This window comes from Mauremys mutica, chromosome 7 (assembly GCF_020497125.1).
Source record: "Mauremys mutica isolate MM-2020 ecotype Southern chromosome 7, ASM2049712v1, whole genome shotgun sequence".
In the NCBI taxonomy this organism is placed as follows: domain Eukaryota; kingdom Metazoa; phylum Chordata; order Testudines; family Geoemydidae; genus Mauremys; species Mauremys mutica.
In genome coordinates, this window is record NC_059078.1 from 47367393 (window position 1) to 47388546 (window position 21154).

At 44.1% G+C, this 21154-nt stretch overlaps 1 protein-coding gene across 6 annotated transcripts in view; it reads right to left on the reverse strand.

The window, feature by feature from the left end:
- Positions 1 to 21154, reverse strand: part of DCAF1 (DDB1 and CUL4 associated factor 1) — a 127914-nt gene that overhangs the window by 86868 nt on the left and 19892 nt on the right. For all 6 annotated transcript variants that reach the window (XM_045024126.1, XM_045024128.1, XM_045024129.1 and 3 more), the window contains 2 exons: positions 10782 to 10899; positions 3039 to 3115 (listed from right to left, as the gene is read on the reverse strand). In XM_045024126.1, the coding sequence (XP_044880061.1) occupies positions 3039 to 3115; positions 10782 to 10891 (187 nt within the window). In that variant the 5' untranslated portion in view covers positions 10892 to 10899. The remainder of the gene's footprint in view (positions 1 to 3038; positions 3116 to 10781; positions 10900 to 21154) is intronic.

Below are 21154 nucleotides of genomic sequence, written 5' to 3' on the forward strand. Positions count from 1 at the left end.
ATCTTACACAAAAGACGACTTACATAAGAAATCATGTAAATTAAGACATTCAGTAGTTGAGATCAGGGTGGATAAAAATCAATGATTTAAAAAAAATCGGATTTTATTTAAATCAGATTTTTTGATAAAATGCTTTTAAAGGAAAAAACCTATCTAAAGATAGTTTTAGATAAGATACCTTATAGCTCAAAGATATCTCATCATGGAATAGAGATTATAAATTCTAATTCTATAGTATGAGACAATATATTCATGTAATATTTAAGAAAAATTTTGTAAGTGAGTTCCAATAGTTCATGGATTAAGGACCCAATCTTATGGAGTTCCACAGGCTTCTGTATAGATTATTTGGGTTAATCTTTCTATCTACCCAATGGGACTTAGTGCTCAGTCTAGAAGATACCAGCAGAGATGCTTAGTTTTGCTGTTCTCAAACTGTGGATTTGTGTCTCCAGAGGTAACATGCATGTTAACAGCAAAAATGTTTTTAAATAAATAAATAAATTATAGAGGTGAGAAATAATAGACCTCAATTCTATTGTCCCTCTGCAAATTTGTGTATATAGAGTTGATCCCTTACCTCTCTCTAAAAGTGAAAAGTTTCAAAAAGTTCAATGAATAGAAGATTGTTGGGGGCGGAACAGATCTGGACAAGGAGAAGGTGTATGGAGATAAATGTGAGAAGTGAGGGACATAAGCTTGTTTTGTTAAAATATTATATGTTTGCTATTGAAGAAAAAAATCCAAAATACTTAACGTTGTTGTTTTAGTTAAATAAGACAATTTAAATCTCTGTCTGGTGATGGTCTCCTCCTAATACAGCATGGCAAGAAAATCCTCCAAATATTAATGATTAACCTGTTGAATTGGAGATAGTTCACCTCCCAATGACTTCATAAATATCTGCTTCAATTACCCTTGGCAAATGAAATAATAAATCATTCATTTTCTGATATAGCTGTAAAACTAATCTGAAAAGTTTTCAAAATAAATTACTGTTTAAAAATGTATAGTGTGCCCCTTCTAAAAATGAAACCTACATCTATCTCTGAGTTGTGAAGAATATGTATTAAGGTTATAACAACCAACAAGAATGCACTTTTATGTAGAAAACCATGATTTAAATCAAATCCACCCTGGTTGAGGTAGCATTTTTCCTTCCACACCCATACTGCCCAAGGGCTCCACCTCCCTAAAACAGTGCCTCCAGCCAAAGTGTAAAGAATTTTCACTCAATGCCATTAGGAACCACTATCATTTTTGTAGCCCTGGAATACTGAAGGACCAATTTATTCTCTGTGGCTGCAATGCTGTTCTATGTCCAGCCACTAGAGGGTGCATGAGATTCAGATTGCAATCTCTAACCTTTTCCAAATTGGATATCTGGAGACCCAGGCCAGGTCTACATTTAAAATTTAGGTCAACAGAGGTAACAGATCTGGATAAAGAGTTAAGCAGAGAGATGGAAAAATCTGCAGATGATACAAAACTACTCAAGATAGTTAAGTCCAAAGCAAACTGTGAAGAGTTACAAAGCGATCTTACAAAACTGGGTGACTGGGCAACAAAATGGCAGATGAAAGTCAATGTTGATAAATGCAAAGTAATGCACATTGGAAATCATAATTCCAACTGTACATACCAAATGATGGGATCTAAATTAGCTGTTACCACTCAAGAAAAAAAACTTGGAGTCATTGTGGATAGCTCTCAGAAAACATCCACTCAACGTGCAGCAGCAGACAAAAAAGCTAACAGAATGCTGGGAATCATTAGGAAAGGGATAGATAATAAGACAGAAAATATCATATTGCCTCTATATAAATCCATGGTATACCCCCCATCTTGAAAACTGCGTGCAGTTCTGGTTGCCCCATCTCAAAAAGATATATTGGAATTAGAAAAGGTACAGAAAAGGGCAACAAAAATTATTAGGGGTATGGAACAGCTTCCATATGAGGACAGATTAATTAAACTGGAATTTTTCAACTTGGAAAAGAGATGACTAAGGAGGAATATGATAGAGGTCTATAAAATCATGACTGGTGTGGTAAACATAAATAAGGAAGCATTAGTTGCTCCTTCTCATACCTAGTTCTTGTATATCACCAAATGAAATTAATAGACAGCAGGTTTAAAACAAACAAAAGGAAGTATATCTTCAAACAACGCATAGTCAACCTGAGGAACTCTTTGCCAGAGGATGTTGTGAAGGCCAAGACTATAACAGGGTTCAAAAAAGAACTAGATAAATTCATGAAGGATAGGTCCATCAATGGCTATTAGCCAGGACAGGCAGGGATGCAAAACCATGCTCTGATGTGTCCCTAGCCTCTGTTTGCCAGAAGCTGGTAATGGGTGACAGGGGATGGATTACTTGATGATTACTTGTTCTGTTAAATCCCTCTGAAGCATGTGGCGTTGGCCACTGTTGGAAGACAGGAAGCTGGGCTATATGGACCATTGGTCTGACCCAGTATGGCTGTTCTTTGTTCTTATGTTCTCATGAGCTCTGGTGCTCAGGGGTGTGAAAAATAGAGACCACTGTGCGCCATGGCTATGTCAACCTAACCCTCAGTGTAGACACAGCTAGGTCAATGGAAGAATGCTTCCATCGACCTAGTTACCATCGCTCAGGGAGGTGGTGAACTTACAGCAATGGAAAAACCCCTTACATCGCTGTAGGCTGTGTCTACACTATGGGGTTATGCCAACATAGCTACAGCAGTGTAACTATGCTGCTATCATGCTTGTAGTATAGACAGGGCACAAGAAAAGTATCTCCAAATTAGTCCCCACATCAACAGCCAGAAAAGTCATTCAAAATTGTGCCTGGAGCCTAGACCTCTTACAGTCAGAAATGCCAGATGATAAAACTATAAAACAAGGTTAGTAAGCTGAGTAGTGATGCCAGGACTTAACCAGCAGCAAGGACCTTCAGGCTATTTTTTTGGGTATATTTTAAACATATGAATGACTAATTTTCTCCTGAAACAGAGTGGGGTCACACAAAAGGCATTGTGTTTACCAGGCCTTACCAGGGTGTCTGTCATCAAATGGGTCCGGATCCCCCTTGCGGTATTCTTCAGTCTCCTTCTCAATTAACTCAGACATTCTAGGGAGGGAGTAAAAATCAAATAAACATGCCACATGCATTTTCTTTCCCCAATGGACAGCTCTTAAACAGTCTATTTGACAAAATACTATAAACAACCTATCAATTCACATTCAAACTGTACTCTGTGAACCACCAGAAGATTCCAGGCATCCACTGGATACATATAAGAGCGAGTGAGAGAGGATGCCTGCCCTTCCCAAAACACTGAACACATATCTATGTTCTAATGATATGCTAGCAGGCTATACTGAAGTAGCTTGACCGCTTCTCTTTGCTGAGTCCCAACGATGGAGAGAAAGCTTTTTTTCCTCCTCTGAAAAAGGCAGTGCATCCAACTGAACTGCTTCAATGCTATGCCAAAGGTGAGGACACAAAGAGAAAAACCATCCTGCTGTCATGCTACCTCAAAACTCTGGTACTGATGGCCTACAAGATATCAGGTAGGAAACTCCTGGCCACTCTAGCCTCCGCTGCATAGCACTTCAGATTGCTTTTTGCCTCCCTGACATATAGATGAGCCACTGCAATTCATACGGCTTTATTATTTTTGCTCGGGGGGGGGGGGGGGGGGTTGGAGGAATTTCTCACCACCACATACTCTACTACAAGAGGTAAAGGAGACTAAATGTCACGAGAAAGCTTTCCATCCCGTCCCCGCTCAGTCTGTTAGCGTAGGGGGCATACCCTCTGATTTCTTCCCCCTCCTCAACCACCTGAAATAACATTGAGGGACCTAAACCTGCTCAGCTGGGCCCCTGCTCAATTCCTCAGACAATTAGTCAGCAGTTGTAGGGTCGGAGTAAGGATGGACTCAAGCAGCCAACCCCCCCCAACCCTCCATGGAGCCTTACACCAGATTAACTGTTCATCTGTACCAGACAGGAGAGTTGTGGGAGCAGCTTTAAAGTTGTGCATTCCCCTTGCCTGAGCCATGACATTAAAGCTATAGGCAAAATTCCAGACGATGACTAGTAGCCTGAACAGTTATAAGAAATCTTATGTTCCTGTTCCTCTAGAAAGACCAGAAGAGGTACCTGAGAGTGGGAAATGCTAAGTCATCAGAGACACTGATCATTATTTTGGCCTGATTCCGAAGAGAAGTAAACCGCATCTTACACTAAAAGATTGCTGAATTTGGGCTCAGGTGGATTTCTAGCAACAGCAAGTTGTACAATCGGGTACACCTTTATATAGAACATCCTACTGTCAACTCTAACAATTTTGCCTTGGGAATTAACACCTTGAGAGCACCTGTTGAGCACAGAGACTATGAGGAGGCAGAGAAGGAGATGTGATCTGAGAAATCAGATTTATGGGTTTGTCTACACATAATCCGCTACTGCACCACCGCTGTAGCACTTCAGTGAAGACTCTTACCTACACCGACAGAAGGGCTTCTAACACCCGAGCCACATAGTTATACAGACCTAATTTTCTAGTGTAGACCAGGCCATAGACTAGTTAGACCTTTCAAGGGACGTAAATAGGGCTTAAAAATAGTACCATTTAACCTATTAAAATTCTATCAGGTAAACAGTTAACTGTTAAGGAGTTCACATAGGCGGTGAACTGGGGTGGAGTGCTGCAGCACTCCCACATTTTATGCAGGGCTTCACTGCCGCCTGTGCCTAGCATCCCAGCTGCCGGCCCAGGTGTGGGGCTCTGCTGCCAGCCTGCGCCCAGGGTTCCGTCCGCCGGAACAGGCCTCTGCTGCCGCCATGCTGGCCCCGGAATTGGCACTCTGGCTGCCGCCCAGGGCTGGCCACAGGGAACCCAGGCATGGGAGGCAGCATAGTTTAACTGTTAACCTAAACCGAGAAGACTGTGCTTATTGGTTAACTAGTTACACTTTTACATCCCTAGGCCTTTCAAGCATCTTGAATTTCAGACTAAACTGACAGATAGTACAGAACACACATGTAACATCAGGCCACCTGGCTTCAGTGGGCAGTCAAATCACATGATATGAGCGGTCAGTCCCATGGAAGAGAACATTACCATAGACAAATCTAGCTGTGATATGTATGTGCGTGTATATCGATAGATATATCTATATATATTGTGACAAGGTCAGGCCAGATGGCTACAGGAGAGTGATCGAAGGCAGATATATTAGCCCCAGGTTAAGCAGGTCCCTTTTCCCTGGGTAAGGTAACAGGGAAGGTTCCAGAACAATCAGGAACTTTCTGGAAACAATTAAGGCAGACAGGCTGATTAGAACTCCTGCAGGCAATCAAGAAGCTGCTAGAATCAATTAAGGCAGGCTAATCAGGGCACCTGAGTTTAAAAGGGAGCTCACTTCAGTTTGTGGTGCGTGTGTGAGGAGCTGGGAGCAAGACGCACAAGGAGCTGAAAGTGAGAGGGTGTGCTGCTGGAGGACTGAGGAGTACAAGTGTTATCAGACACCAGGATGAAGGTCCTGTGGTGAGGATAAAGAAGGTGTTTGGAGGAGGCCATGGGGAAGTAGCCCAGGGAGTTGTAGCTGTCATGCAGCTATTACAGAAGGCACTATAGACAGCTGCAATCCACAGGGCCCTCGGCTGGAACCCGGAGTAGAGGGCAGGCCTGGGTTCCCCCCAAAACCTCCCAACTCCTGATCCAACACAGGAAGATCTCTGAGGCTAGCAAAATCTGCCAATAAGCGCAGGACCCACCAAGGTAGAGAAGGAACTTTGTCACAATATATATATATAGAGAGGGCTTGGCTACACTTACAAATTTGCAGCGCTGCAGCAGGGTGTGAAAACACACCCTCTCCAGCGCTGCAAATTGCGGCGCTGCAAAGCGCCAGTGTGGTCAAAGCCCCAGCGCTGTACGTTATTCCCCACAGGGAGGTGGAGTACGGACAGCGCTGGAAGAGCTCTCTCCCAGCACTGGTGCTTTGACTACACTTAGCGCTTCAAAGCGCTGCCGCGGCAGCGCTACCGCAGCAGCGCTTTGAAGTGCTAAGTGTAGCCACAGCCAGAGATAGATAGATCACGGACTATGTTTGAAACTGAGATGAATGGGTGCAATTACTTAGCTAGTCAAAATGCAAGACAGTGCTCTGAAAGAGTTCTTGCCTCACCCACAACCGCCCTCCAAGAAAGTTTGTTTGATTTTTTCCCCTTACCCCCAATCAAAAAATGCCTTGAGTGTTTAGTCCCATTTTTCCTTTTTGATTGGATAAATCAAATTTTGATTGGTGGCTGTGTCAACCCTTAACTGAAGAAGTGAGAGTGGTGAATAATTAAGAGTTTCCCTTCCCCTCCTTCCCAAGTGCTTAGTTCAACCGGTGGTGTTTAAAAAAAAAAAAAACAGAAACAAAAATAAGGTCTTGAACAAAATGAATAAGAGTCATTTCCCTCTCAGTTAATGTTTCCTTGACTTCCTTGGTATATCTGACATCATACACCTACTAGTTCTCCAGTCATCCATACAGTGCAGAACCTAGAGTTTTTCACGTGAAGACAAAGCAAAAGCACATGCCCCCCATTTTGTTTTGTTCATTGCCAATCTTCTCTTTGCAGGTTATATTTGAAAAGACTATGGGTCAGATCCTCAAGTGCACCTGAGCTAACCTCCACACATCTGAGGGAGGGTGAGGTAAGGGGACATGCATAGGTAGCTTTCTACCTCCTTTACTTACTTACACTCTCTCTCTCTCTCCCCCCTAAGTGGCATAAGTTAGGCCATGTGTACGTACAGGTCTGGTGAAGACGCTCTCCCATCAGCATTAAAAAAACACCCCCACAAGTGGCACAAGCTATATTGGTGGGAGCAGCTCTCCTGCCAATGTAGTGCTGTGCATACCAGAGCTTATATTGGTGTAACTTATGTCGCTCGGGGGTAGAATATTTACACCCCTGAATGACAAGTTTTGCCGACATAGGCGGTAGCGTAGACATAGCCTTCGCGTAGTCTCACGGCTGCTTCATCTTGCTCTGATCACTACAGCCCTCAGGGGCCTTTCCTCTAGCAAAGATCACCGTAGCAGAGTGTGCTGCAGTTACTCCTCACACCACAAAATACCCCATTCTAAGTGGATGAGGATACAGCCAGGACGAGTGGTATAGAGCCACTGGCTTTACACCATCTAGGCATCCCCTTATGTAAGGAGTTTGAGAATCTGGCCCATAGTAGGTAGAGAACTGGTTCATATGAGCTACACCCAATCTTGAATGAATGCTGTTGCATCTTCTCATAACGAAGTATTCTAGAAGTACTTGCTGATCGACATTGCCTTATCAGCCTCTTCTCTTATACAGTGTTTGTACCTTCTGACACTCTGGGATATACAAGCCTATTTGGAGGCATTGTTTCATATGCAGCCTGTCACTCTGTGAGTCACTGACTACTTCCATTTATTGTCATTTAATTTTACTGTCACATTTCTAATAGTTACCACAGGTTACATTGAAGCCTTGACACCATTAGAGTTTGCCTATAGCTGACAAATAATTTTTTTATCAGAGCATTTCTCATGATGTTTCAGTACAGCCTTCAACACCACACTTTGGTGTGTGCTGTCAGCAAATTTCATGCAATTTTGCCCCTCAAAGATTTCCTCTATTTCAACTCAGAAGGAGGAAGGAAACAGAAAGATGTCACTCACTGACAAGCATGACCACAAGTTCCTCTGTCTTAGCGTCTACAACAATATACAAAAGGATCAGATGTACCTTGAAACATCACCGAGCACAATCAATCTCTATGGGGAGTATCTAATATCCAGAGCGGAGACACCCCAAGAGACTCCCTTAAATCTAGGTAGAAGCCAGTCTGGAGCACTTCTATGTCCTGTCCTCAAAGCAGATGATGGAGTAAAGCTATGCTGTTGAGCTCCTGAAAGTTGGTACTCTCTTATTGCTTTCTACAGCAATGTAAATTCAGCTACTGCTCAGTCCAATGGATCCTCTTCACCAGTTGCCTTAAAGCAATCTCTGTATCTGCCTGAAGCCAAAAATGTCAACATGCCAGATCTGTACTGAGCTTTGGCATCATTTTCACAAAAGCAAGGAGCAAGAGCCAGCTGCTTGCCCAAACCACTCTGCTGACGCTATCGACGCCGAACAGCACTACAGCAAAGCCTCTGGAAACCACTCTCCCCAAAAGGCTCTGTCTTCAGACTAACTTGGAGGACCTTGTTTGCAGTAGTGTATGCTCATGGAGTTTGTCAAGTCCAGCAGGGAATCAGTGAGGTTGCCCTGCAGGGAGCTGAGATCCATTAGAACTGTCTGCACAGTAAAAGTACTCTTTGTGGTAAGTTCCACTAGTCAGTCTGTTCCGTGAAAGATGGGCTGACAACATGAAGATCCTCTCAACCATTCACTCCAAACATCAGTGTAATCCAGGGGTTCTCAAACTGGGGGTCGGGACCCCTCAGGGAGTAGCGAGGTTATTACACTGGGGGGGGGGGCGCGAGCTGCCAACCTCCACCATTTATAATGGTGTTAAATATATTTTTAAAAGTTTTTAATTTAGAAGGGGGGGGGTCACACTCAGAGGCTTGCTATGTGAAAGGGGTCACCAGTACAAAAGTTTGAGAACCTCTGGTCTAAGGCTGTGTTCTTAGGCTAAGGCCTTTGGCTAAACAGCAGAGGCAGCCATAAGCTGGGAAGTGAACGGTCACAGCCTCACCAGTCACACTGAAATAAGGCAGTTTTGGGCTGTTAAAAAGGTGATCCAATCTATCCCTTCCAGAGAAAGGTAAGAGCCTCCTGTCTGGCAAGAACTCACTTATCAATAGCCAGGGTGTGAAATCCTCATTTCTTTGTTGTTCTATCACTGTAGTCCCCATTTTCCTATTATTTGTCTGTATAATCTGTCTGGTTCTGTGATTGTTTCTGTCTGATGTATAATTAATTTTGTTGGGTGTAAACCAATTAAGGTGGTGGGATATAACTGGTTAGATAATCATGTTACAATATGTTAGGATTGATTAGTTAAATTTCAGTAAAATGATTGGTTACGGTATAGCTAAGCAGAACTCAAGTTTCACTATATAGTCTGCAGTCAATCCGGAAGTAAGGAGGGGGGAATGGGAATCATGTTTTGCTAAGGGTGGGAATGGGAACAGGGACACAGGCAAAGCTCTGTGGCGTCAGAGCTGGGAAGGGGAACACTGAGGAAGGAAATTGGAATCATTGCTTTCTGGAAGTTCACCCCAATAAACATCAAATTGTTTGCACCTTCAGACTTCGGGTATTATTGCTCTCTGTTCATGCGAGAAGGACCAGGGAAGTGAGAGGGAGAAGGAATAATCCCTCTAACAGTCACCAGTAAAAAAGTTTGAGAACCACTGGTGTAATCAGCCTCAGCATCTGCAAGATGGTGTTGGTGCTTCTAACCTCTCTGCCAAACATATGTAATCAGTGTACCATGTTGAGTCCTATAAGCAGGATCAGGGGAAACTCTGAGGATAACTTACTTGGAAACTGATGATGTAGAGGACAGAGACCAAGTAATTCTCTGGAGCAGCAGAAATGCAAGACTGCTCTGAACAATATGACCTCCCCTCCACACCCACCCCAGATAGATAGATAAAAAAAAAAATCTAAGTAGACTAGGACAACTGGATATGTCTGAGGATTCTTGGACAGGAATCCTCAAGGGCCAAGATAGATGCTATCTATCTTATTGTTGCAAACTCTTAATAATTTGCACATCTGATAATACTTGGTGTTTTTCTTAAAACCCTAGCTTGGAAAGCTAGAGAACACATGAGGATCTTGGCTTACACTTAAAGGAGTAAGTTTCTAGCCCTTGTGGTTGCAGGGAAAAGCCTAAAATCACGAACTGAATGTACCCTGAAGTCTCAGGAAATCAGAAAACAAATAATAAAAGCCCTAAATGTTTGTTTTTAATATCTCATGATTTTTAAAGGTCTGAGAATGGCAATACTGCTGTCCATTCAACGAGTACCATTCTGCTCTTGCCCCCTATTTTTCCATGAGTTAGTGAAGATGTTGTGGAAGAAACCTCACACCTCTCTCCTCCTACCCTGAGTTACTTGAGGCAATCAGTGCTACTACCTCATCCCACCAAAAGAGAGCTTTAGTCAAGGCAGCAACGGTCAGAGGAAAGAGCACCTCCTCATACATACAACATAGGACCAGCATCCTATCCACAAAGTGCCACTGATTCCCTGTTCATTAAAGGATTCCACTAAAGGAGTAGGGGAAGCCACAGCTCATTTTCAAAACTCTCCACTGGAATTGGCAAGCCAACCTCACAAACTTCTTCTCTCTACTCACCTCAGTTCATCTTATGTGAGTCTCTTGCATGCCTTCACACAATCTGACCTCTGTTACTGCAAGACTCTCTGTAACCCCAACCAGATGGAATAAACTTGTAACTCTCTACCCCAGACTATGTTTTACAAGTTTCAGAGGCAGATCTAACTTTTCTCCCTTCTCTAAATCTCAAATAGTAGAAGAACGAGAGAAACTTTAAGTGTATTAAACTCAAATATTTTGGAGACAGTTTATATAAAATCTATACAAAGTAACACCATACTGTTTTGACAAGAACTGTGAAGTACTGCACATTGCTCAATTTTTAGGCCAAAAAGAATGTAAGCTACCAGTAACTGAACAACTTCAAGTATAAGTCACCAGATGACAAAAGCTGCTGTTGTGCCTCAGAGGTATTTGCATCTCAGAGCATATTTAACAAAGCTTACCTGGTGAGGATAGGGACCATGTCTTGCCCACTGCCATGTTCTTTTTCCCATTGCTCCAGCAAAGCGGTGAGTTCAGCCTTGGAGTCCACATGCCCAGATCCTGACGTCATGGCTTAGCCTAAGCGAGATGGGAAAAACAAAAATAAAGCGAGGTTAACCAGCAAATTGTCCCACTCAGTTATGGTTTAAAAATCCACTTGGCAGTGGCAAGCAAACTTTGGCTGCAAGGCAGGGAGGAGGCTAACCCATCAAATTCTACAGAATTTGACATAAAAAAAGCAGAGGGCTGTTTTTCATCCTTCAGGTATATAAACAAATGCAAGTTTACTTTGCAAACCCAAATCTGGACTGGTGCATGCAAATCCTCAACTGTGATGGGTAATAGCCACAAGTGTGTCCAAAGTCAGAGGATTTTTTGCAGGTTAACGTAAGTCTCCACAGGCAGACTGCTCCTGCCCCTTTGCTGTTACACCTAGGTTTACCCAAGAAACAGCAAAGCAAAGCTGACAAGACTCTCCTCAGTTTCACTGCTCCTGTTCAACATCCTCTGGGCATCAGGGAAAGTGACAAGAATTATATTAGCTTTATATTGCTGCTGCTGTCCCACAAGATTTCAAGTAGCAGCAGAGGGAGGCACTGACAGTTGTTCACAGTGGACTAAGGACAAAAAGAGATGCAGGGAAAGGATCTCTACCACTCTGCCCCTTCAAGCCTCCCAAGAACAGTCAGGTGGCTCTAGTGAAAAAGAGGAAGAGACAGAGACAGACACACATTCTCCTTTCCAACAGCTTCATGGGAGGAAACAAGAAAGCAATAACTTCAAGTTTATCAGACACCTACTTAGTGCAAACCAGAGGCTGATACAAAAAAGATTTGCCCCTATGAAGGTGCCAGGTACAATACTAGACTTTATACCAAAGTGTTTCTGCCCTGGACTTTACTAAGGTTACCACCTCTCATCTTATGTATTGGTCTCCAGCTAGCGAACGTCAAAAGAACATTTTCAAGCTGGGAAAAAATGCGCCTAAACCACTGATGGTTCATAACTCCGGGCATGGCTTAATACACAACCACACTCTTTTTGCCTTCACTTTCTAACCTGATAGGTCTTGGATTACTGGGAAGGTAGACAGACTACAGCTTTTTGTGGCATGGTTGCAGGGCACTGAGAAGATCTCAAGGGAGCTGTACCCAGGCCTAATCTACAGGGATGGTCAAGATGATGTGTGACTTTTAAGGGTGAAAGAGAAGGAAAGTGATTACAAAAGACATTCCTTCTCCTCCAAATATATGTTAAGACTTCCAGTATTTGAGTAGTGGCGACAAACTGACAGGTAACAGATGCCAGTGCATATCTGCTACCAAAACAACGAGTTTGTCATAATTAAACAACAGAACACACATAGAACTTTGCTGAGCCATTTACAATGCAGACACCTAAAAGGAGAACACACACATACCGTGCCCATTCCACTTCCTCAAATATACATTACAGAAAGTCAGTTGAGGGGAAGAACATGTAGAGAACCACAGTTTAGTCCATACTACAGATAACGCAGGTTAGCTAGAAGTTCATAAGGTCAACTGTCAGTATTTTAAATCAAATGGACCACAGGGCACCTCCAACTGGCCTGGAATTTTTCTCGTTAACAGAATGAAGTAAGTTCTATTACTCAGACTTCTGTCTCATAGGTCCTTTTGAGTTTAATGTATTTTGATTGGTTAGCTTATTAGATACAAGGCAACAATCAAATGGGAAACTAGTCATGCATGAAACTGGCAGGAATCACTTAAAACTCTGCATCGGCGCAGCTGCATCACTGTAGCACTTAAGTGAAGATGCTCCTACGCTCATGGGAGAAGCTCTCCCATCGGCATAGTTAATCCACCTCTGCAAGAGGGAGTTGGCGGATGTGATTGCAGAGCCATTGGCCATTATCTTTGAAAACTCATGGTGATTGGGGGAGGTCCCAGATGACTGGAAAAAGGCTAATGTAGTGCCCATCTTTAAAAAAGGGAAGAAGGAGGATCCAGAGAACTACAGGCCAGTCAGCCTCACCTCAATCCCTGGAAAAATCATGGAGCAGGTCCTCAAGGAATCAATTCTGAAGCACTTAGAGGAGAGGAAAGTGATCAGGAACAGTCAGCATGGATTCACCAAGGGCAAGTCATGCCTGACTAACCTAGTTGCCTTCTATGAGGAGATATCTGGGTCTGTGGATGAGGGGAAAGCAGTGGATGTGTTATTCCTTCACTTTAGCAAAGCTTCTGATACGGTCTCCCACAGTATTCTTGCCAGAAAGTTAAAGAAGTATGGGCTGGATGAATGGACGGTAAGGTGGATAGAAAACTGGCTAGATTGTCGGGCTCAATCATCTGGTAGTGATCAATGGCGCCATGTCTAGTTGGTAGCCGGTTTCAAGCGGAGTGCTCCAAGGGTCGGTCCTGGGGCCAGTTTTGTTCAACATCTTCATTAATGATCTGGAGCAGGGGTCCCCACCATTGTGCCCGCGGGGGCGTCTAAGTACGCCCTGGTACTGGCTGGCAGACGAGCATCCACTGAAATGCCGACAAGCTGCGTCATCCAGAGGTGTCGCCGCCAAAATGCCGCTAGTTTTTGGTGGTATCTCGGTGGCAACGCCTCTGGATGATGCTACTTGTTGGCGGCAATGTCTCTGGATGACGCTGCTTGTCGGCGGCATTTTGGCAGCGACGCCTACTGATGCTGCCACTTGTCTGCGGAATTTCAGCGGATGCTTGTCCGCCACCACGGTCTCCGTGGCTCGTCCTCTGGCGCCCGCCAGACAAAAAAGGTTGGGGACCACTGGAGGATGGCATGGACTGCACTCTCAGCAAGTTTGCAGATGACACTAAACTCGGAAGAGTGGTAGATATGCTGGAGGGTAAGGATAGGCTACAGAGGGACCTAGACAAATTAGAGGATTGGGCCAAAAGAAACGTGATGAGGCTCAACAAGGACAAGTGCAGAGTCCTGCACTTAGGATGGAAGAATCCCATGCACTGTTACAGACTAGGAACCGAATGGCTAGGAAGCAGTTCTGCAGAAAAGGACCTAGGGGTTACAGTGGATGAGAAGCTGGATATGAGTCGACAGTGTGCCCTTGTTGCCAAGAGGGCTAACGGCATTTTGGGCTGTATAGGTAGAGGCATTGCCAGCACATCGAGGGACGTGATCATTCCTCGCTATTCAACATTGGTGAGGCCTCATCTGGAGTACTGTGTCCAGTTTTGGGCCCCACACTACAAGGAGGATGTGGAAAACTTGGAAAGAGTCCAGCGCGGAGGGCAACAAAAATGATTAGGGGGTGGAGCACATGACTTATGAGGAGAGGCTGAGGGAACTGGGATTGTTTAGTCTGCAGAAGAGAAGAAGTGGGGGGGGTTGATAGCTGCTTTCAACTACCTGAAAGGGGGTTCCAAAGAGGATGGATCAGACTGTTCTCAGTGGTAGCAGATGACAGAACAAGGAGTAATGGTCTCAAGTTGCAGTGGGGGAGGTTTAGGTTGGATATTAGGAAAAACTTTTTCACTAGGAGGGTGGTGAAGCACTGGAATGGGTTACCTAGGGAGCTGTTGGAATCTCCTTCCTTAAGAGGTTTTTAAGGTCAGGCTTGACAAAGCCCTGGCTGGGATGATTTAATTGGGAACTGGTCCTGCTTTGAGCAGGCGGTTGGACTAGATGACCTCCTGAGGTACCTTCCAACCCTGATATTCTGTGATTCTAGGAGAAGCTCTCCCACTGACATAGCCCTATCTACATCAGTGGTTAGGTTGATATAACGACATTGTTCAGGGGGGGTGAAAAATTCATAGTTATACTAATAGACCTGGCGATAGGGATACCACACAGACCCAAAGACAATGAAAGATTAAACTCACAATTACAAAATCCCCAATCAAAGGTTATTTGTTATATATATTATGGTAGCTCCTTGGGGCACCACTGTGCTAGGTACCATACAAGAGTTAGTATCTACTAATGGATGTCGCAAAAAAGCATAAAGAAAAGGGGACATACACCTCTACCCCGATATAACATGAATTTGGATATAATGCGGTAAAGCAGCACTCGGGGGAAGGGGGAGAAGCAGGCTGCACACTGCGGCGAATCAAAGCAAGTTCGATATAACGCGGTTTCACCTATAACATGGTAAGATTTTTCGGCTCCCGAGGACAGTGTTATATCAGGGTAGAGGTGTATATGTTTCATTTTGTGCAGTCTTAAAAGAGAGCCTCCCTCAAATGATCTGCATGTTTGATTCAAATCTCCCAGCCTAACTTAATGTGTTGAATGAATGCTCCACATAATAAACAGGATAAGAGGAGAATTCATACAGTCATTTGAAATGTGGTACACCTCTACCCCGATATAACGCTGTCCTCGGGAGCCAAAAAAATCTTACCGCGTTATAGGTGAAATCGCATTATATTGAACTTGCTTTGATCCGCCGGAGTGTGCAACCCTCCCCCCCCCCTCCCCCGGAGTGCTGCTTCACCACATTATGGGCTTGGCTACACTTGAGAGTTACAGCGCTGGTGATGGCTTTACAGCGCTGTAACTTACTCCCAGTCCACACTGGCAAGGCACATACAGCGCTGTATCTCCCTGGCTACAGCGCTGGCTGTACTCCACCTCGTCCTGGGGAATAACGACTATAGCGCTGCTCTTGCAGCGCTGGGGTGCCAGTGTAAACAGTGATTAATCTTACTACGCTGTAACTGACCTCCGGAACCTTCCCATAATGCTTTTTAGGTAAAGATAACACTCTTTGTTTTGTTGTGATGCCTCTCTTTGTTTTGTTGTGAACTGGGGCTCCCGGAGCTGCTTATCTAAAAAACAAACACAGCCACTGTTTGCTCGAGCAGAGGCAGGGAGGGGGGATCCCCTAGTGTTTGCTTGAGGAGAGAAGCAGCCCGGAGGGGGGGTCCATTTTGGAGCAGCTGCTTATCTTGTCTGAAGGCTATTTGCATTTAGTGAATGAGAGAGGGTTGGGGGAAGGGGTCGAAACTTTTAAAATGATTGAAGGTTGGTGCTATGTATCTTCAAGTCCTTAGAACTTGCAAGGCAGGGAGCTGACACAGTGTCAGCTCCAAAAATCCACTCTCTCTGTCTCCCCCACGCTCCCTGTCACACTCCACCCCACCCCCCTCTTTTGAAAAGCATGTTGCAGCCACTTGAACGCTGGGATAGCTGCCCATAATGCACCACTCCCAACACCGCTGCAAATGCTGCAAATGTGGCCACACTGCAGCGCTGGTAGCTGTCAGTGTGGCCACACTGCAGCGCTTTCCCTACACAGCTGTACGAAAACAGCTTTAACTCCCAGCTCTGTACAGCTGCAAGTGTAGACAAACCCTATATCTGAATCCGTGTTATGTCGAGTTGCATTATATCAGGGTAGAGGTGTATTAGAAAAGAAATCTGGTCCAAACCCATGAAGATTTAGATGACCAGCAGGACTCAGCGTATAACAGATACATACTAGTCAGAGGCAGATATAAAAGATATTCTCCTTCCCCTCAAAGGGTCCTGGCACTGTGGCCTTTCTAGGAAAGTCAGCTCTTGGCTCCAGGGAAGGAAGACAGGCTGGACTTCCCACCAGGACTCTAATGCTGGATCCCACTTTAGGACAGTTACCTCTCCTCTAAAACAACTTGGCAGGTATCTAGTAAATATACAATTCTTCCTGATTGTTTTCCTGCTCACTTACTGAACTCACTAGCTACTGATGAATGCATTTTCAAGTCTTTGCACATTACAAATAAGACTTTAAGTCCATTACTTCCACAGAAGAACTATCTTTTTTTTTCCCACTTGGAATGCTAAGTGCTGGGCTTGTAATTGCATCCAATCTTTTCAGTCATCCCCATCCCAGTACTGTACTCCAGGGATACAAAGGCACTAAATGACCCTCACAAGGCCTTCCCAGCTCCCTATGTCATTGATTCATTATAACTGAAAAGCAGTTTACCCCTCATTTTGGAGCCCTTCCCTGTCAGCCACAGTAGTTCCAGCCGGAACAGCAAAAAGATTGCTCTGGAAGTACTGGCAACAGATCAGCAAAGTTCAAGTCTGGAAGTAATAAGAATGTACATTCTTCACCCTAACCTACTAGACATACAGCACTGCCATTCCTGAAAAACCAGGAATCCCAACTTTTCCTAGAAAGTTGGATCATTACCTGTTTAAGTCATAATGTGGACTTAATGCGAGAATTAGCCATGCTCTAGTATATTCCTGATTTTTTTTCCAATCTGCATACATGCACACAAGTTTAAACTTAACTCTTTGTTCAAAGCATCTAGTTAGTGCATGCCACTTTTTAAAATTGTTGTTATAACAAAAACAAGTACATTCTAAGTCCCACCATACAGAACAAGTACTATATATCAGAAAAGACAGGCTTAGTCTACACTAGAAAATTAGATCAGCATAACTACATCAATCAAATGTGTGAAAAATGCACATCCCTGAGTGGTTTAGTTAAGCCAACCTAAATCCCCATGCAGACAGTGCTAGGTCGACTGAAGAATTCTTCTGTAAGCCTAGCTACTGCCTCTAGATGGGGATTACCTACACCAGGCCTGCACAACGGGCGGCCCACATGGGCTCACTGTGCGGCCCACAGGGGATGAGTAGGCAAGCAGCAGGTGAGGGAGGGGGACAGAGGAGGCAAACGGGTGGGCAGTGGCAGGGTGTGAGTAGGCGAGGGGGCAGGTGAGCTGGGGGGGCATTGAGGAGGCAAGCAGGCGGGCAGTGAGTAGGCGAGCCGGGGGACTGAGGAGGTGAGCAGGCGGGCAGTGGCTGGGGGTGAGTAGGCGAGCGGGCGTGGGGGCTGAGAAGGCGAGCGGGCGTGGGGGCTGAGAAGGCGAGCGGGCAGGCAGTGGCGGGGTGGGCAGGTGAGCCGGCAGCTGAGGAGGCGAGTGGGCAGGCAGTTGCAGGGGGGGCAGGTGAGCTGGCGGTGGGGCAGGAGGGGGCTGAGGAGGCGAGCAGGCAGGCAGTGGCGGGGGTGAGTAGGCAAGCCAGGGGTGGGGAGGCTGAGGAGGCGAGTGGTGGGGGGGCGAGCAGGCAGGCAGTGGCAGGGGGGCAGGTGAGGCGGCAGCCGGGGAGGGGAGCTGAGGAGACGAGTCAGTGGCTGACCTGTTCTACTGATCTGGTCTGGCTCCCATCCCCTCTCCAAGGGTTGCAGCTGTCTGGAGGTGCTGCCTTCCAAGTCTTCCTGGTTCACACCTCGTTCATTCAACAGGGCAATTGATTACAAAGTGGAGGGAAGATCTTATTCTACTTCTAGCAAAAAGACAGTTTTCTTTTACCTTAATTATACTACCTTAGGGGCCCGCTATATTACCAAGGTTCAATACTGCTGTTTCAGTGGGGTGGTGCTAGGGAAGGAGGGTTTGTTTCCATGGGCCGAGCAGTGCTGGGGGGGGGGGCTGTGTTTCAGGGGGGCTGGGTGGTGCAGGTGGGGGGTTCGGTGGGGCTGGGGGTGTGTCAGCCCTCAGCTGTTTTCTTTGAAGTAATATGGCCCTCGCCACTTTAGGAGTTGTGCAGGCCTGACCTACACTAACAGTAGAATCCTTCCCATCAGAGTAGGTAGCATCTAGACTGAAGCTACAGTGGCACAGCTATGCCACCGTAGTGTTTTAAGTGTAGACAAGCACCATGGCTAGGTCTACAGTGGGGGTGGGGGGTGCTGACCTAAGATATGCCGACTTCAGCTACACTATTAGGTCGATTTACCTGGCTGTGGGGACGGCGGTCAACCGCTGCCGCTCTCCCATCGACTCCGCTTCTGCCTCTCGCCGCGGTAGAGTTCCGGAGTCAACGGCAGAGCGATCAGGGATCAATTTTATCGCGTCTAAATCGATCCCCGATAGATCGATCACTACCCGCCGATCCAATGGGTTGTGTAGACGTACCCTAAGATTTACACAATGCTTGCATTCCAAAGGATTAACTGCAATATTCCCAGCACACACATTTTTACAGAACATGTATGGCACTGTTAGACACAGTATCCAAACCAATTCCTCCCAGAACATGGTCACCTCATTCAAGTATTCTGTTTTAACTCAAAGGGGAGAGTGCAAGAGAAAGGGCAAGATCATAAACTGTGTAAATTGTAAGGTCATATCTACACTACCATTTATGCTGGCAAAATTTACGTCGCTCAGGGGTGTGAAAAAAAACACTTCCCTGAGCAACATAAGTTTTGCTGGCATAAGTGGTAATGTGCACATCACCACGTCGGCGGGAGAGCTTCTCCCACCAACACAGCTACTCCCACTCATTGAAGTAGCTTTATTCTGTCAATGGGAGAGCTCTCTCCCCATCAGCATAGAGCAGCTACACAAGTGATCTTAAAGTGGTGAAGCTGCATCGGTTCAGTTATGCTGCTTGAAACTCACTCGTGTATACATGGCCTAACTGTCAAGAAGTGCCCCTATGCTACAGGAGAGAATACTTATTAGAGCAGCCCTAATTCTCATCTTTTCCCTTGAATAAACCAGTTGACAATTTCAATCCCAAATTGCTCTCCAGGAACTGGTAAAACAGGGTGGAGTGATTTAATCACTAATTTAAACCACTTTTTGTTTTAAATCAATATTTAAATCAGGTTAAGGACTTGTGAAACTAATCTGAAAACTTGAGCTATTGCAACTACAGATTAAAATTTATAATGAATTAAATGATAAATGCAGTTTTTTTAATGCCATTCCTGTCAGGGTACCTTATTTGAATTTTATGAAGCTGCTATATACAAAATATAAAATATTGAAAATTAAGGCCCTGATTCCACTCACACTTAAATAGGCATGTAACTTTACAAACCTAAATAGTAACTGACTTCAGTGATATTATTCATGTGTTTAAAATTAAGGGCAAAGTTAAGAGCTAAAACGTTTTCTTTGTTTTTGTTTTTTATTAAAAACTTCTCTGTTAAACCATATCTATACCATGGCACAACAGTGTAATCCACAGAGCAGAGGTAGCCCTCTGCAACAGTTTTCCTATCGCTGTACGAGTGGCACCACCCTGACGGGCAGTAGCTAGGTCAACAGAAGCAGTCTTCTCTTGGCCTAGCTGCATCTACATAAGGCATTAGGTAGGCTTGGGATAGCTACAACACTTGTGTGTGGATTTTTCACACCCCTGACCACCACTGCAATGTAGACCAAAGTTTTAAGCCTCAGTGGCCAAAAAAAAAAAAAAAAGAGTCACCTTAAAACAAAATCGGTTCTGTTTTAACAACAAAAAGTTATTTTAAACTTTCAATTTAACAACAAAATTATTGTGAATACAGGCCAAAATATTGAAGCCTAAAGTTAGGCTCCTAAGCCCATATTTAAGCACTAAACATTGGATTTTCAAATGCACCTAAAGGACTTTGGGATCACAAGTTCCACTGACTTCTAATTGCAAATCCTGACAATGTATAGTCCGGTCAAAGTATTTCAACTTTTTTGACTTGTGGAACTTCAATATACTGGAAGATGTCACTGGCAGCAAGAACAGTGCAAGATATTTGCTTATCAGTTTTGTGTTATTCTCACAGTAAGGATGATAATGAAGCACTCAATTGGTTGTTTTCAGCATAGATAAGCATTGTAAACGTGAAACTTCTTAGAAAAAAATAGCGTACAATCTGAAATTTTACTAATGTCAGGAAACAAGTTCAAAATATTCATTTGATAACTGAAAATTATAAAATGGGAAGTGAAAAACTAGAAACAAATTTTAAAGAAATTTATATAAGAAAGGAAAGAAAATCTTATGAAGCTGCACAATTTACTGTGAATTAAATTACATTGTGGTGGGATAAGTGGGTGGAGCTTAGAAGAGCATTACCAATTATTTCCAGTTCAGCTCCAGCCAGACAAAACTCTACTTACCTGCACTTACTGCAAACATTAAATAATTATTTTTTAAAACTATCAATATTTTACTTGCCTATCAAAAAAAAGGAATGCTTACTCACACAAAAGGCCTGCCTAAAATATTAAATCAGTCAGTTGTCTAGATTTAAATTTCTAGGAAATAAAACTCAAAATAGCTGTTACCCAATCATGACAAAACTTTATTAAAACTCAGGAAAAAAAATAGCACAATGAAAAGGCAATGCTCTAATTTCAGCTGCCCCATTTCTCAGGCTATAGATTTCCAAATTGATTCCTACATACATAACTGAAAAGAAATATTAAGGACTTCTTTACAACCAAAAGTTATACTGCTTTAACTATGCCTGTATAATTAAAGCAGCACGCACACACACACACACTGTGGAATATACTTATATGAGTGGATACACTTATACCAGTACAGCTTACTCCCATATGGGAAGGGGAATAAA